This window comes from Nannobrachium achirus, assembly GCF_963921795.1.
Source record: "Nannobrachium achirus genome assembly, chromosome: 11".
Classification (NCBI taxonomy): domain Eukaryota; kingdom Metazoa; phylum Chordata; class Actinopteri; order Myctophiformes; family Myctophidae; genus Nannobrachium; species Nannobrachium achirus.
In genome coordinates this window covers 60,435,418-60,448,927 of record NC_137820.1, presented here as the reverse complement: position 1 = coordinate 60,448,927, position 13,510 = coordinate 60,435,418, and the positions used below count along the sequence as shown (strand labels likewise).

The 13,510-nt window shown below is 44.1% G+C and overlaps 1 protein-coding gene across 1 annotated transcript in view; it reads left to right on the top strand.

The window, feature by feature from the left end:
- Positions 1 to 259: 259 nt before the first annotated feature.
- Positions 260 to 13,510, top strand: part of zcchc14 (zinc finger, CCHC domain containing 14) — a gene marked incomplete at its 5' end in the record, with an annotated part of 68,053 nt that continues 54,802 nt past the window's right edge. Inside the window, 3 exons of the mRNA XM_080737234.1 lie at positions 260 to 754; positions 2,636 to 2,854; positions 10,410 to 10,605. Coding sequence (XP_080593360.1) covers positions 260 to 754; positions 2,636 to 2,854; positions 10,410 to 10,605 — 910 coding nt within the window. The remainder of the gene's footprint in view (positions 755 to 2,635; positions 2,855 to 10,409; positions 10,606 to 13,510) is intronic.

Genomic DNA, 13,510 nt, shown 5'->3' with positions numbered 1-13,510 from the left:
GCATATTTATCCGATGAAAAACTTTCACCGCACCTCCTACTCAGGTGAAAGTTTACCAAGTCGCTGCGTGCGGGCACTAGCAGAGTAGCACTTTGCACGCACGCGTGCGCAATTACGCACACGTAGACACGCGTTTCCTTTGTTGTGAAGTTTACTTTCAAACAATAGCCTCCACTAATCTACACCACACATCATAGATTTTTAACAACCGCTATCAAGCCTTTACGCGCTGCGTTGATGTGAGAGTGGTTCTGTTATGATGGTGGAGAACCGGACCTGGGTCCAGAGGGAAGGGGTGTACCGCTGGTTCTCCTCATTGTCCTCAGCCCTGAGAGCAGAGTTCCTGTGCGGCCTGCTGGACCTCTGCGTGCCCATCGAGCTGCGCTTCCTGGGCTCCTGCCTGGAGGACCTGGCCCGCAAGGACTACCACTCTCTGCGGGACGCCGAGATCAGAGCCAACAACCCGGCCGACCTGTCGGGGCTGACCAACGTCACGGACGAGGTGGTGCGCAGCAAGCTGCTGGTCTCCCTCGCCCTGCTGAGCTCGGACAACCACGAAGCGGCGGGGGTCCTGTACCGCACGCTCACGCACATCGACACGGTGATCAATAACTATGGCCTGCCGCTCAACGACGGACGGACCGAGGAGCAGTTTCTGCTGCTGTTCACCATGGCCTCCAACCACCCAGCCTTCAGTTTTCACCAAAAGCAGGTGTTGAGGAAGGAACTTAGCCAGATACATGACATACTGCAGGTGAGAGTGCACGTCTCAATGAAAAGGTTGGCAGACTTGGTTAAATTGTCTACTTTAGTAGTAGTTTAGTAGTTTATTATTTATTAGTTTAGTAGTTCACCCCCCAAAAATACATTTTTTTCCCTATTGATTACTCACGCCATGGAGACTTGTGTTCAATAATATCTTTTGGTTTTTGTCGCATTCTTAAGACAATAATTTGATTACAAAAAAAATCTCCCCCATTGATTCTGCATCTACAGTTACTATAATGCATTTGTTGTCTTAGGAATGCAACAAATACAAAAATATACTATTGAACTCAAGTCTCCATGGTCTGAGTAATCAATAGAAACAATTTCATTCATTTTGGGGTGAACTACTCCTTTAACTCCTACTCCTGCTTCTAAATTCAACTGCTGAGACAATGTTGCTGAAGGGAAAATAATAACGAACCTGTTTCAATTATCATCTGAAACAGGCTGGGAAAATCACATTTAATGTAGCTATTTGGTGCATTAGTAGAGTGGCTTGAAAGGGCATGAATTTAGTGCTAAAATTAAAACCAGTTCAAAGTTGTGGTGCTGTCCCAACACTTCTAAACATGAACCCCAATGTCCTTATTTTTTTTTTCCTTCTGGCATGGGTCCTGAACAGTACTAGTACCCAATTTCTTCTTATTACGGTATTATTACTTTTTAATACTGACTGGTATCTAATTTCTACAAGCTCCAAATCCGGGAATTTGAGGTCACAACATCTCATTGGCTACCCGCCCTACCAGATCCTTATTCTGATCATAACCACCCATGCCTGTGTAACTGAGGAGCCCGGTCTGAGGGCAGGAAGAGTAATATCTCCTTTGGCCAAGGGGGATTCCCCTTTATATGAGCAGTAGATATTTAGTTTCCAATGAGCGAGACCCAGGTTTAAATCAATGTGGTTATAATTGGGGGCTTGTCTCTGTGGTTATAGGGGTCGTGTTGGGGTGCAAAGGGCTATGAATGTAGTCAGTCCTGCCTGAAGACAAGAAACCTAAAATCTCCCTTGGCCAAAGGGGATGCCCCTTTTATGAGCAGTAGTTATTCCAGGTTAGAATCCAGGTGGTTACAGTTAAACTCAACCATCTCTAACACAACCATCTCTAACATAATAACTACAATATAATGTCATACCTCTGGACGATTGTTTGTCATTTCAGGAGCCACTATGCCAGGGTTCCCCAATTAGTTTTCCCCAAGGGGCGAATTATGTCTAGGGTACCAAGCCGAGGGCCACAACATTGCAGGGGGCGACGGTGGAGTTCCCACTACTCCAGCGACAGTTTTCGTCGTTGTCGGGTGAAAATCTTGTATGTCCAAAACCGTTCGTTTTGAATTTATCATTTTAAAAATGATTTAAACTAGTGAAAACAGCCGATCTACAAGCACACAACGCCTCGCGGTGCGAGGCGTTGTGTGCTTGTAGATCTGCTGTTTTCACTACTTTTGTGCGACGGCCTTGTATGATTTGCGAAAGAACGCACACATTTGGAGATACGGGATGTCCACCCGACAACGACGATATACTAGTGTTGTTGTTGCTCTTATACCACCATTATTACTGGGGTTGGTGTGGGCCAGACAGTAGCCCCCCGCGGGCCGCAAATGGCACGCGGGCCGCCTATTGGAGAACCCTGCATTATTCACTCTCACTGAGTTTCTCTTTTACTGTTTGATATCTTTTTCATCCTTGCTCTCCCTGTCCCCCTGCCCACTTTTCTCTTCATGAAAACATCAAAAACAATAGAGCTTGCACATGCACAGAAGCCAATTTCACCCACTTCTTTACACCTGCAAACCGGTGATGTGACAATACAGTTGATTCTGATTGTGATCAGAGCAATGTCATCTGTCCCTATAGGTGAGCAGTGGGTCAGGGGAGGGTCAAGCAGCAGGGTCCAGTGGGGATCGAACTGCTGTCTGCTATGCCCAGCATCATCACCACCACAACCATCAAACAGTTTCTGTAGCCCATTCATCGCTGTGTTCTGCCACCTGTGCCATGCCTGATGCCAACACCGCCTACCTGCCCCAGCTCTCCTGCCAACCCTGTCTCACACACTGCTCATGCTGGCACAAGGTAGGAACTGGCAGAATCAGTGATGTGTGTGCGTATCTGTCCGTGTCTGTGTGTGTATCTGTGCCTGTGTGTGTGTGTGTGTGTGTGTGTGTGTGTGTGTGTGTGTGTGTGTGTGTGTGTGTGTGTGTGTGTGTGTGTGTGTGTGTATGCATTCGTTTCAATGTATTTGGGGACCAGTCACTTTAACCATGTGAATCCTAGCATCCTTTTTTTGGAGCTAACATTTGGCGAAAATAGCAGATCTGCAATCTCTTTCAATCAGACTCTGGCAATGGTAGAACAGGGGGCCTGGCAGATAAAGGTCATACTGTATAATAAACCTAATATTAACTAATTCATACTGGCAACAATCCTAATGTGAAAATCCAAATTGAAGGACAATCTGGATATGCTCTGATTACTTCCATTCAGAATACTTCTCCAGTTACAAAAGCAATTGTAGTTTTCAGTTTAGATTTGTTCTTCTTTTTTTCCCTTTTTTTGCGTAGGTCTAGGCTAGGCAGTCCTAGAGAATATATGGAGTACATTTAAATTTAATAGATGGTATGCGTGTGACATCATCATCATACCCGGAAGTTATGCGGGAACGCCTACTGAGTGGCAAAAAACTACTTTCTGGCCTCGAAAGCCCATACATCCAAACAGAAAGTCCTATCTGATTGCATAAAACAACGTTAAACTCACTTTGCCACTCACTTTGCCACTCGATTTGCCACTCGATTTCCCATTCACTTTATGCATGCGCATACCCTCTGTTGACCTCTTCTTCGTTTTCATGTAGAAAAGAGACATGACATAAGTAAGTGCTCCTAAACATCGACTACACTTTTTTCCCCTGCAGATTAATACAACATTAAATAAAAAACCCTGCTATGCCAGGTTCCTGATGATTCCTGTTTACACAGTGTGACCATAACGGATTCACTAAGCTCTAATTTAGATGTCTAACCAACCACCAAGGCAGTGCTGAACAACTTCTCCCCATCTTCTCCAACTTTGTGTGTTAAGTGTGTGTGCTAGGGGAGTGTGCATGTGTACAGTATATGTGTTAAATAGAGTCAAAGCACAACTGTACAAACAGGACACAAACGTGTGTTGAGAAATCAGAATCGTATCTGATAGTCACAACTCTCAAACCACATAATGATATCCGAAGACACCTTATAGAGTGTAATTGGGTCCATTAAGATTGTAATCAGATTGCTCAAACCACATCCAAGTCAGATTTCAGACACATTACATTACACATTATCTTTTAAGTGGTTAGACACAATCAGATAGCAATCTGATTAAAGATGCATTCTGATGCAAAGTGTAAACAGCTTAATTAAGACATTTAGGCTCAGCCCTTTTACATTATTGATGATCTTGCTTTACAAAATAATGCTGAAGAATCCCCAAAAAGCATATTAGAAGATCAGATATTTTTGACAGTGTGATTATTGCCATCACATGTAGGCCTATTATTATTATATTGCTTTGACAGAATTCTTTGTAATAGGTGAAGCAAATGGGGGAAAGAGACTGGAGAGTGGGGGGAAAGAGAGAAGCGGAGGAGAGGGAGGGGACAGGGGAAGGAAGGGGAGAGGAAGGGAATGGGGGGCAGGGGGGGTTCCCATCCCAGTGAGTTGTTTATAAACATTCTGTTACTGTACTGTCACATCTGGAATAGTCATAGAGAGAGAAGAGGAGGGGCCAAAGATCCACACTATTAAGAATATTCAGAGAGAAGACCTAGAGGGAGAAAGAAAGAAAAACAAGCAAAGAATTACGAGACGAAAAAAGAAAGAAACACAGTCAAATCCCCAGAAACTGAGAATAAATTAACCACTTTCAACCTGGTTTCCAAATGTTGTGCATGTCATTATGGGCAAAACCTTTCAAGCTACACTTCTTGTATCGTGACCGGTTTTGAGCTTGTATTAAGGGTAATAATAAATACAAATAATTAGTAGTAGGGGTAATAATAATAATAATTATTATTGTTTAGTGGTTAACAGCTATAGGATTTGACAGTGTCCTCTCTCCTTCACGTACTTTTTATTTCACTCCTAAGCACCCATTTTACTTTTTCCTCTCCCTCCCTCTCTCTCTCCCTCCCTCCCTCCCACCCTCTCTCTCCCTCTCTCTCTCTCTCTCTCTTTCTTTTTCTCTCTACCTCTCTCTGTGTGCTTCTCTCTCTTGCTCATAATCCGTACACACAGCCGAGCAGGCAGGCAAGCATGCTGGTTCAACATGTGTGACCAGTGAAGGGAAAGTACCCTGCTCAGAGAGGAGCGTTTGTATTTGGTGTTTTGTTGCTCTTGGCTTCTGCTTCGTGCAGGTCAGCACATTTCTCTATGCTCAAATCAACTCACTGTGGTGTGCGACTGTGCGTGTGTGCGTGTGTGTGCGTGTGTGCGTGTGTGCGTGTGTGTGTGTGTGTGTGTGTCTCCAGTGAATCACCAGGAAGTTTTAAATGCGCTCTCTCTTTCTCCTCACGGCGCTCAGAAGAACAGGCTTTCAGTGTGAAGCAGAGCAGTTTCATACTGTTCTGTACTGTACAGTATCTACAGTAGGCGGTTAGTAGTTGCACAGTCAATTGCGCAGTTAATTTAACTGCAAAGGTATAAAATGTTTCCAAATGGACCTGTATAAGTTATCTCAGAGAGTGTGATAATAATGGACCCAATTTTGCCAAAATCTCTCATGGGAATAAAATGTATTCTCTAGGAATGATTATTAACCCATTTAGTGCTCCAGACATGAACGGGTTAAATGTCCAGCGTGCCTCTCGCAGGCTCCGTCCACGGCCAGTCTCTTATTTTGAAGGCCAGAAGTCCATTCCGTAAACATTTCCGGTTTGACGTCATGACGTCATTCAGCGGAAGCGATCGTCACCCCATGCCGTTGCTGTAATGGCCGATCGTTGCCTTTGTTATTACGTTATTGTAGCGAGAATCTAATGCCATCCTTGGCTTTAAAAGTGTTGTTTGGAGAAAATGGACATTAAAGATGAGATCCACCGTCGGCCTCCATGTTAAGGGATTACTATTTTGTGCACGTGGATCCATGATGATGATGAATCGGCGAGTCCAATCGTGCCAGGACTTTCCAACGGACCGTAGGGTAAGGGTGCCAGCGTTTCTCTATATACAGTATTTTACGCGAGTATACTCGGGATCGGCACTCTAAATACTCGAGTATTTTTCGCAAGTATACTCGGGATCAGCGTTAAATGAGTTAAGTTACTATGAAAAGCTCCACCGGCTGTCCCTCCGTCAGTCCGTCACGTCACGTCACACTTTTGCCCCTACTCTTTTCTCTGGCACCGTTGGCCCTATCGATGCCAAACTTTGCACACACACTCCTTGGATGGCAAATCACAACCTCTGCCCCTGATTTCTCACATGGCCCTCTTCTAGCTCCACCGTCAGGCTGATTTTTGAACACTGCTCCTACAGATTTTGCCCTAAAATCACGCAAAGCGGTACACAGTATCTCTGAAGTAATTTCATCAAAATGGATCTGCCCCATTTCCCATATTCCCTCCTGATTGGCTACGATGGCCTTCTAAAGTCTGTGTATGCGACGTGACGGTCGCTCATCTCCCGATTAGCGAGTCTTACTGGTGATTATGCTTAATTTATACCCAGTTTTACGACAATGTCGCGTGCTGAAAATAGCTGCTCTACGAGCTCACGACGTGTCCCATCGGCTATTTTCGGCCCGTGACACCGGCTCCCAACAAAGTATAAATCAGGCTTTAGATGTTGACCTGATGATCGGCCTGGGTGACCATGATGAATTCCCTGAACAAATATCCTCAATTAGCAAGCAGCCACAGGTGTTCTGATTACAGGGCTGGCAAATTGTTAGAGTTGACAGATCATTTCCAGACAATGTGGGAAAATATAGGTTGGGGAAGTGTGTGTGTGTGAGACGCGAGAACATGAGAGAGCATTTAGATCGTCCCGATGATTCCCTGTCAGAGATACATTAACAGACAATTTATTGTTTTTTGTTACCACCGCGCTCTGACTTGACTGGTGTGGTGTTCTCTTTAGATAGCCGAACGTTTGTTTTCTCATCCTAAGATGCAACGAAGCAAAAGAAAAGCAACTCTTGCCACTGTGTGCGATCCATTTCCTATACGTTGTTTTCACAAGACCTGCTGTCCCTCAGTTACACAATACTTTAAGGATAATACCTGATTGATTGATTGATATTATCCTTAAAGTATTGTGCAACTGAGGGATAGCAGGTCTTGTGAAAACAATGTATAGGAAATGGATAGACAGACAGACGGACGGACGGACGGACGGACGGACGGACGGACGGACGGACGGACGGACGGACGGACGGACGGACGGACGGACAGACCTTGATTAATCCCGTGGGGATATTCAGGTGGCATAGCGGCAGTGCAGTTGCAGTAGAGAAGAAACTAAGAGAAGAAAAATTGAATAAAGTGCAAATATGTAAAATGAATAAATTAATGAATAAAGAATAGCTGGAATTAAGTCTGACCTAGCCACCTGCACTTGTACTGGCTGGGTTAGCATAATACTAGTAAGACGCCTCAGGGCGACAAGCGACCTCGCCCTAAAGGGCCACAGTGATGTGGACATCAGGGATGTGGACATCAGGGATCTCCATATATGGGCATGAAAGGGATTTGTTCCCCTGGCATCACAGGGATCTCCATATCTCCATATATGGGCATAAAAGGGATTTGTTCCCCCTGGCATCACAGAGTTCTCTCTAACAGGGCATCATTAATATTGATGACATCAGGGAACTCCATATATGGGCATAAAAGGGATTATGTTTGTGTGACATCACAGCAAAGCCAGAGCGTGATGTCAGAGCAGCAAACCCATTCTGGTAGAGTGGTTCCCCTGGCTTCACAGTGACATCAGTGCATGATGTCAGAGTAGCAAACCCATAGACCGTAAAAATGTGTACGTGTCTACGCGGATGGACAGACAAGCTGTGATGTTTCACGCTGAGGCAGATATATGATATACCGGTATACAGTGTCAGCCAGACTACACAGTGGTTATATGGGTACAGATATGTACTTGATAAGGTCTCTAAAAGCTGTTCCCTGAAGCAGGGTTTACTTGGTAGAAGGGAAAAACAATACAGCGTATAATGCCGGCAAGGCTTCTCTGTGCTTCCAAGTCATATTGTTGATTCATCATATTGATGATGTGATTGTTGCACAAATATGGAGGGATGGTGAATCTAAGATTATGAATTCATAAAATGTGAAAGATATTCACATTCTTATTTGCAATGTGTGGACAAATATTGATGGATTTACAGCACATCCTACTAGGCCTACTGGCAGCATGCAAGACATTTGGCAGTGATTGACCAGTGGTTTGTGAAAATAGCCATGCACGCGCGGTCGCGCGCACATGCACACACACACACACACACACACACACACACACACACACACACACACACACACACACACAAACACACACACACACACACACACACACACACCCCAATACACCTTTTGGAAAAGTTTAGTACTTTTACTTTGGTACCGTAAGTATATTTTGATGTCAGTACTCAGTACCTTTGTGTACTTTTACTCAAGTAACATTTTTAACACGGGCCTTTAACTTGTAACAGAGTATTTCTTTTTATTATCTTGTGGCATTGCTACTTTTATTTTAAGTAAAGCATCTGAGTACCTCAGTGGTGTCTGTTCTCCATACTGTATGTGTACAACAGTACAGTCTACCAAGAGGGGAGGAGTTGGCAGGCTTTGTTGGAGCAGCGTGCGGATGTGGCAGTAGCACACTTAATTGGTTTCAGATACCGCTGCTTCACTCTCTTTCGCCCCCTCTTAGTGCATGTGTGTGTTTAACTGAAAGCAAGAGCAGTAGTAGATTGGTAGGTACATGCGGTTTTATTAGCGACGGCCATAAACAAACACGTTGTCGTGTTGGAAACCTGCTTCCAGATGTATGGTGTTGGGTTACATTGTGTCGTGTTTAACCATGTGTCTGCAATAGGGATGGGACGATAAGCGATATTATCGTTTATCGCGATAAAAAACACTCACGATAATCATATCGTGGACATTACATTTATCGTGATATCGTCCTCCGTCATGCTCTGGGATCAATTCACCTTTTTATTTTCTGAATTGCATCTCCGGTACCATTTAAACCCTCTATTGGTAAAAGGTACTTATAGTATATGTACTTGGTAGTACAGTCTTTTTTTCACTTTCTATCATATGTCTTTGCCAAAAAATAGCCGATCTACAAGCTCGCAACGCGTTGTGAGCTTGTAGATCTGCTATTTTTTGGCAAATGTTCCGCCCCAGGATAATGGATTTTGGGGATATTTTGATTATCATGATAATGTCGTAAATCGCAATTTCTTTGGTCACAATAATCGTTACATTACATTTTCATATCGTCCCATCCCTAGTCTGCAGGTTACGCATTTGTACGCCATGTTTGTCTGTATCTATGTAAATTATGTGTACTAGAGGCCACGCTAATCTGGAAACGATGCAAGTCGGGAATACATGTCGAGTCTTGTCGACCCGTTTGTGCGATACTCCTTTACCTGATGCAGAGTCATACAGAACATGTTGTATTACAGAATATTCACCTGTTTGAAAAAAGCAACAGAACACGAAACAAACAGGGTATTTTCCCATCACTGTGACTGCTGGATATATTACCCAGCCTTACGGCCGAGCTACACCAAAAAACTGTCTGTGTGTGTGCGCAAAGGAGGGAGTGTATGTGGGGGAGACCAGGGAGTTTGTGTACAAAACGCATACGCGCGTGCACAAAATAGAACCAATCCTATTTTTACAGCATGCGTATCCGGGGCTCGTGCTATCCTTGGGCCTGGTGTAGCCGATATCATTGATATACAGTGGATCTTTCCAAAACGCGCATACCCGTGCACGGTCCGCGTACGCACTGACGCGCGTGAAAAGGCTTGGTGTAGCCTGGCCGTTATACTGCTAAGACATTGAACCAGGACGCTTAGAGAAGACTAGAACGTTTTCTTTTCTTAAAAAGAAAGTGGGAAAATGTGAGTGGGGGATGTGACATCATGTGAGTATGAAATATTCGCACCTTCAGTAGCCTATATCAACAACTTTGCTTTGCTCAATGCTGTTGAGCAAAGCATTTCACACACAGCTGCTGCTGCTGCTGTTTGATGGAGGTCGCACTGGGCAGCTCCCATGTGGGAATGAACAAAATCCCTCCAAGATACAGTACTTACTGGAGTGAATTAAAAAAAAAAAAGTTGTTAATTTTGGAAGGCCCATTCTAACAAGAGCTTAGGACTAAATAATAACTACATTGGATCGACTGGAACACAGGTTTCTTTTTCATTTTTTTTTTCAAAGAATAGCAATTGGGCTAGCCATCGTCCAAAAAAAGGTTCCTTGAGTCTGTTCTTGAGAGATCACCTGAAAAGTAACAGTTGTATGGACATGTTGTGTGCAGGTATCCCTAACCTTTGGTTCAGTGGCATCATCATCACCCTCTTTCAATGACCTCTAACCTTTATGTTTCAGAGTCAAGCCAAGGAGGCGTCAGGGCTTGGGGTGGGGCGAGGAGGAGACCAGGCCAGCTGCCAGAACGTCAGCCCGCTTCACCCAGAGCCTCCTCCACCCCCACATCCATCTCCTCCCTTGCCCTCGGGCTCAGGCTCAGGGTCAGGCCAGGATGGGCCAGTGCCACCAAAGAGCCACCAGGGGAAAGCAGGAAAAGGTTGGTCTGCATCTTTGATTGATTAAACGTTTTATCCATGTTTGAATAGGTGCAGACAGTATGTTAAAAAAAATCACACCCGTGTGAACTGAGCGGTGGTCGTGGAGGCTGCGCAACAGTCTTGCAGAAAAAGCATCATTTGTTCTGGTAGCTGCAGAGAAAGGTCCTGGCCTATCCTGAACAACAGCGCCCCTCCCTTAACATGTGTGGTCATAAAAGGTACTGTAGGCTACAGACACGGAGACAGACAGACAGACAGACAGACAGACAGACAGACAGACAGACAGACAGACAGACAGACCCACACACACGGCCACGTATAGGAGCGTTGTGACCACCGCTCAAAAAAAACTAAATGGAAAGGAATGATCACAAAAGGACCAAAGGCTTGCTTCCATCGGGGTCCATAAACAACCCCAGTACAATGAACAACTATGCAAACAACTATGCAACATTTTAATTTAATCAGTCAATCGAACTAATTGATTTAATAGATTAAAAGATATGGATTTTTTGTTGCCTGGGGTCCCCCAGGGGTCTGTACTTGGCCCCCTCCTTGTTTCTTTCTACAAGCTCTCAGGCATATGTTTGTCCTATTATGACATTGCCAGCATTGGGACGCTAACGGTTCATGTGATTAATACAATATTTCAATAACATTTTTGTTTCTGCACAACGCTGTTGTACACTAAAATACAAAACAGGCCTTAAGTGGTTAATCAGAGTAATGCGTTGATTCGTTGATATAAAAAAAAACCTTCTTGATTATTCTGATTAATCTAAAAAGTTATCGATAGAACTAATAAGTAAATAAATCGATAGTTTTGGTCGAACACGTTGGCACAAGGCTGGTGTATTCTGTCGTCTTGTGTTATGTTCTTTCTGTCTCATTCTGTCGTCTCGTGTTATGTTCTTTCTGTCTCAGTTTGTCTGCTGCATATCACCACCTCCACCCCCAACACCCCCACCTCTGTACATACAGTCTGTGCATGAAATGTCTGTGGGTGTATGACACCCACTCATACCCAAGAGGACAAGATGTGACATGCTTGACACATTGGAACACTACAGCTCAGCTGGAAGAATGCTAGCCTTAGGCCTGCTTAGGGTGTGTGTGAGAATGTGAATTCAAGCTTGAATGTGCGAGAGAGGGAAATTAGTGGTGGTGAGTGAAAGTGACATGGTTTAAAGGTATGTTACTTAAGGATACTTTCAGTTGAGATGAAATACGGTGATTCTTCCAGGCAGCAATGTCTACCAGGCTGTTTGAGCAAAACGTGACTTTTGCCATAAAAGCAAGAAGTACACCAGCAAAATTGGAAGAGTGCCCGTGTCAGCTTAACAATATGTTAAACATAGTATAAACCCACCAGGGGTTTTATACTTGCTCTCCCCCCCTTTTTCCCCTCCACACATTAACTCTCTTCGGTGAAAACCGAATATCTTTGTGGTTAATAACCATATTATTACCATAGAGATGTGTCTTCTGCTTCTCACTACAGAAATGAGAGAGAATGAGGGAGGCGGCTCATAAAACCAAAGGCAAAATGCAAAGGACTAAAAATGTTCCAGGAAAATGTCCAGTAGTGGACCAACTCGTGGAAAAGAAATGCTGGAGCACTCTTAAAAACACAGTCAGAGGACACATTTTTCTTATGTGACGTTTCCATATCACACAATGTCTTGCTCAGACTCTAGAGGGAGATGGCAACTTTCCTTTCCGTGGATTAGTCCACTACTGGAAGTTTTTATATAATACGAAGACGAAAGCAACCAAACTTTGAAAAATGGCTTTACATGGGGTTTTCTCCAACACAGATGATTGGCAATTCAGGGTGCTGAAGCAGACCCACAGTAACGAACCCTGAGCCCAATGGTTATAGCACACCCAGGGGCGTCACAAGGGGGGGAAAAGTGGGACTGAGTTACCAGGGCCCAAGGTGAAGGGGCCTTAATTATTTTATACTTTAGCTATTGAAAAATAGCAGATATACAAGCTCACACCGAGTGCCGCACTGCAAGCTTGTAAATCTGCTATTTTTGAAAAGTCGTGAAAATGTGTGCAAATCTTTGAATAGGCCTACGGTATATGTATTTTTTAAGCAAACATTTTTAACTCAAATTTTGTTTCTGGGGGGTCCCTTGGAACTAAATATTTTGAGATAGGGTTCCGTGGCCAAATACATATCATTTTGGAGGTCCTTCGCATGAAAAAGTTTGAGCACCACTGACGTAGAAACTTAATGCGTTCCCAGTCTAAATGGGTTAAATCCCCGCCCCCTATGAAGAACATTCGTGGGGGGCCCACAGTGAATCCTTTCACCCAGGGCCCAGAATTTGGTTCAACACCCCTGTATAGCACACCAATATGTAGTGGTGTAGGAATGTCAATATTAGGCTAGTCTACTAATTACTCAAGCACGGTACCGTTTCACTATCATAACAGACAGACCGTTAAGCATCGATGACAGCACTCATTTGGGCATTCAGGGAAATCTTGCATTGTACAGAAGGCTGAGCTATCTATAGCTATTTCCATATGGCTGCTTCATATGATACCTCTATTTCTCACTCCCCCCAAAAGATCCTTTGAAAGAAGATCATGAAAGTGCTGCGCCCAAACATTCACACATTCTATGGCTGACATTATTTTCCTATGCAGCAAGTAGTCTATGGCCAAGAGGCAGTGGCGAAGTCATTCTAGTGCGCTAGCACCTGATTGGCAGGCCCCGTCATCCCTGTCGTCCTATACTGTACGTGTTTTTGGACACCTCATGTACCGTGCATGTTTTCTTACACCAAGCCTTGTCCGGAGCAAAAACATCAACGGTGAAATGAGATACAAGATAAAGTCCTGTACTGTACGTTGCTATTACTTTACACTAGACCAGGGGTCTTCAACAGG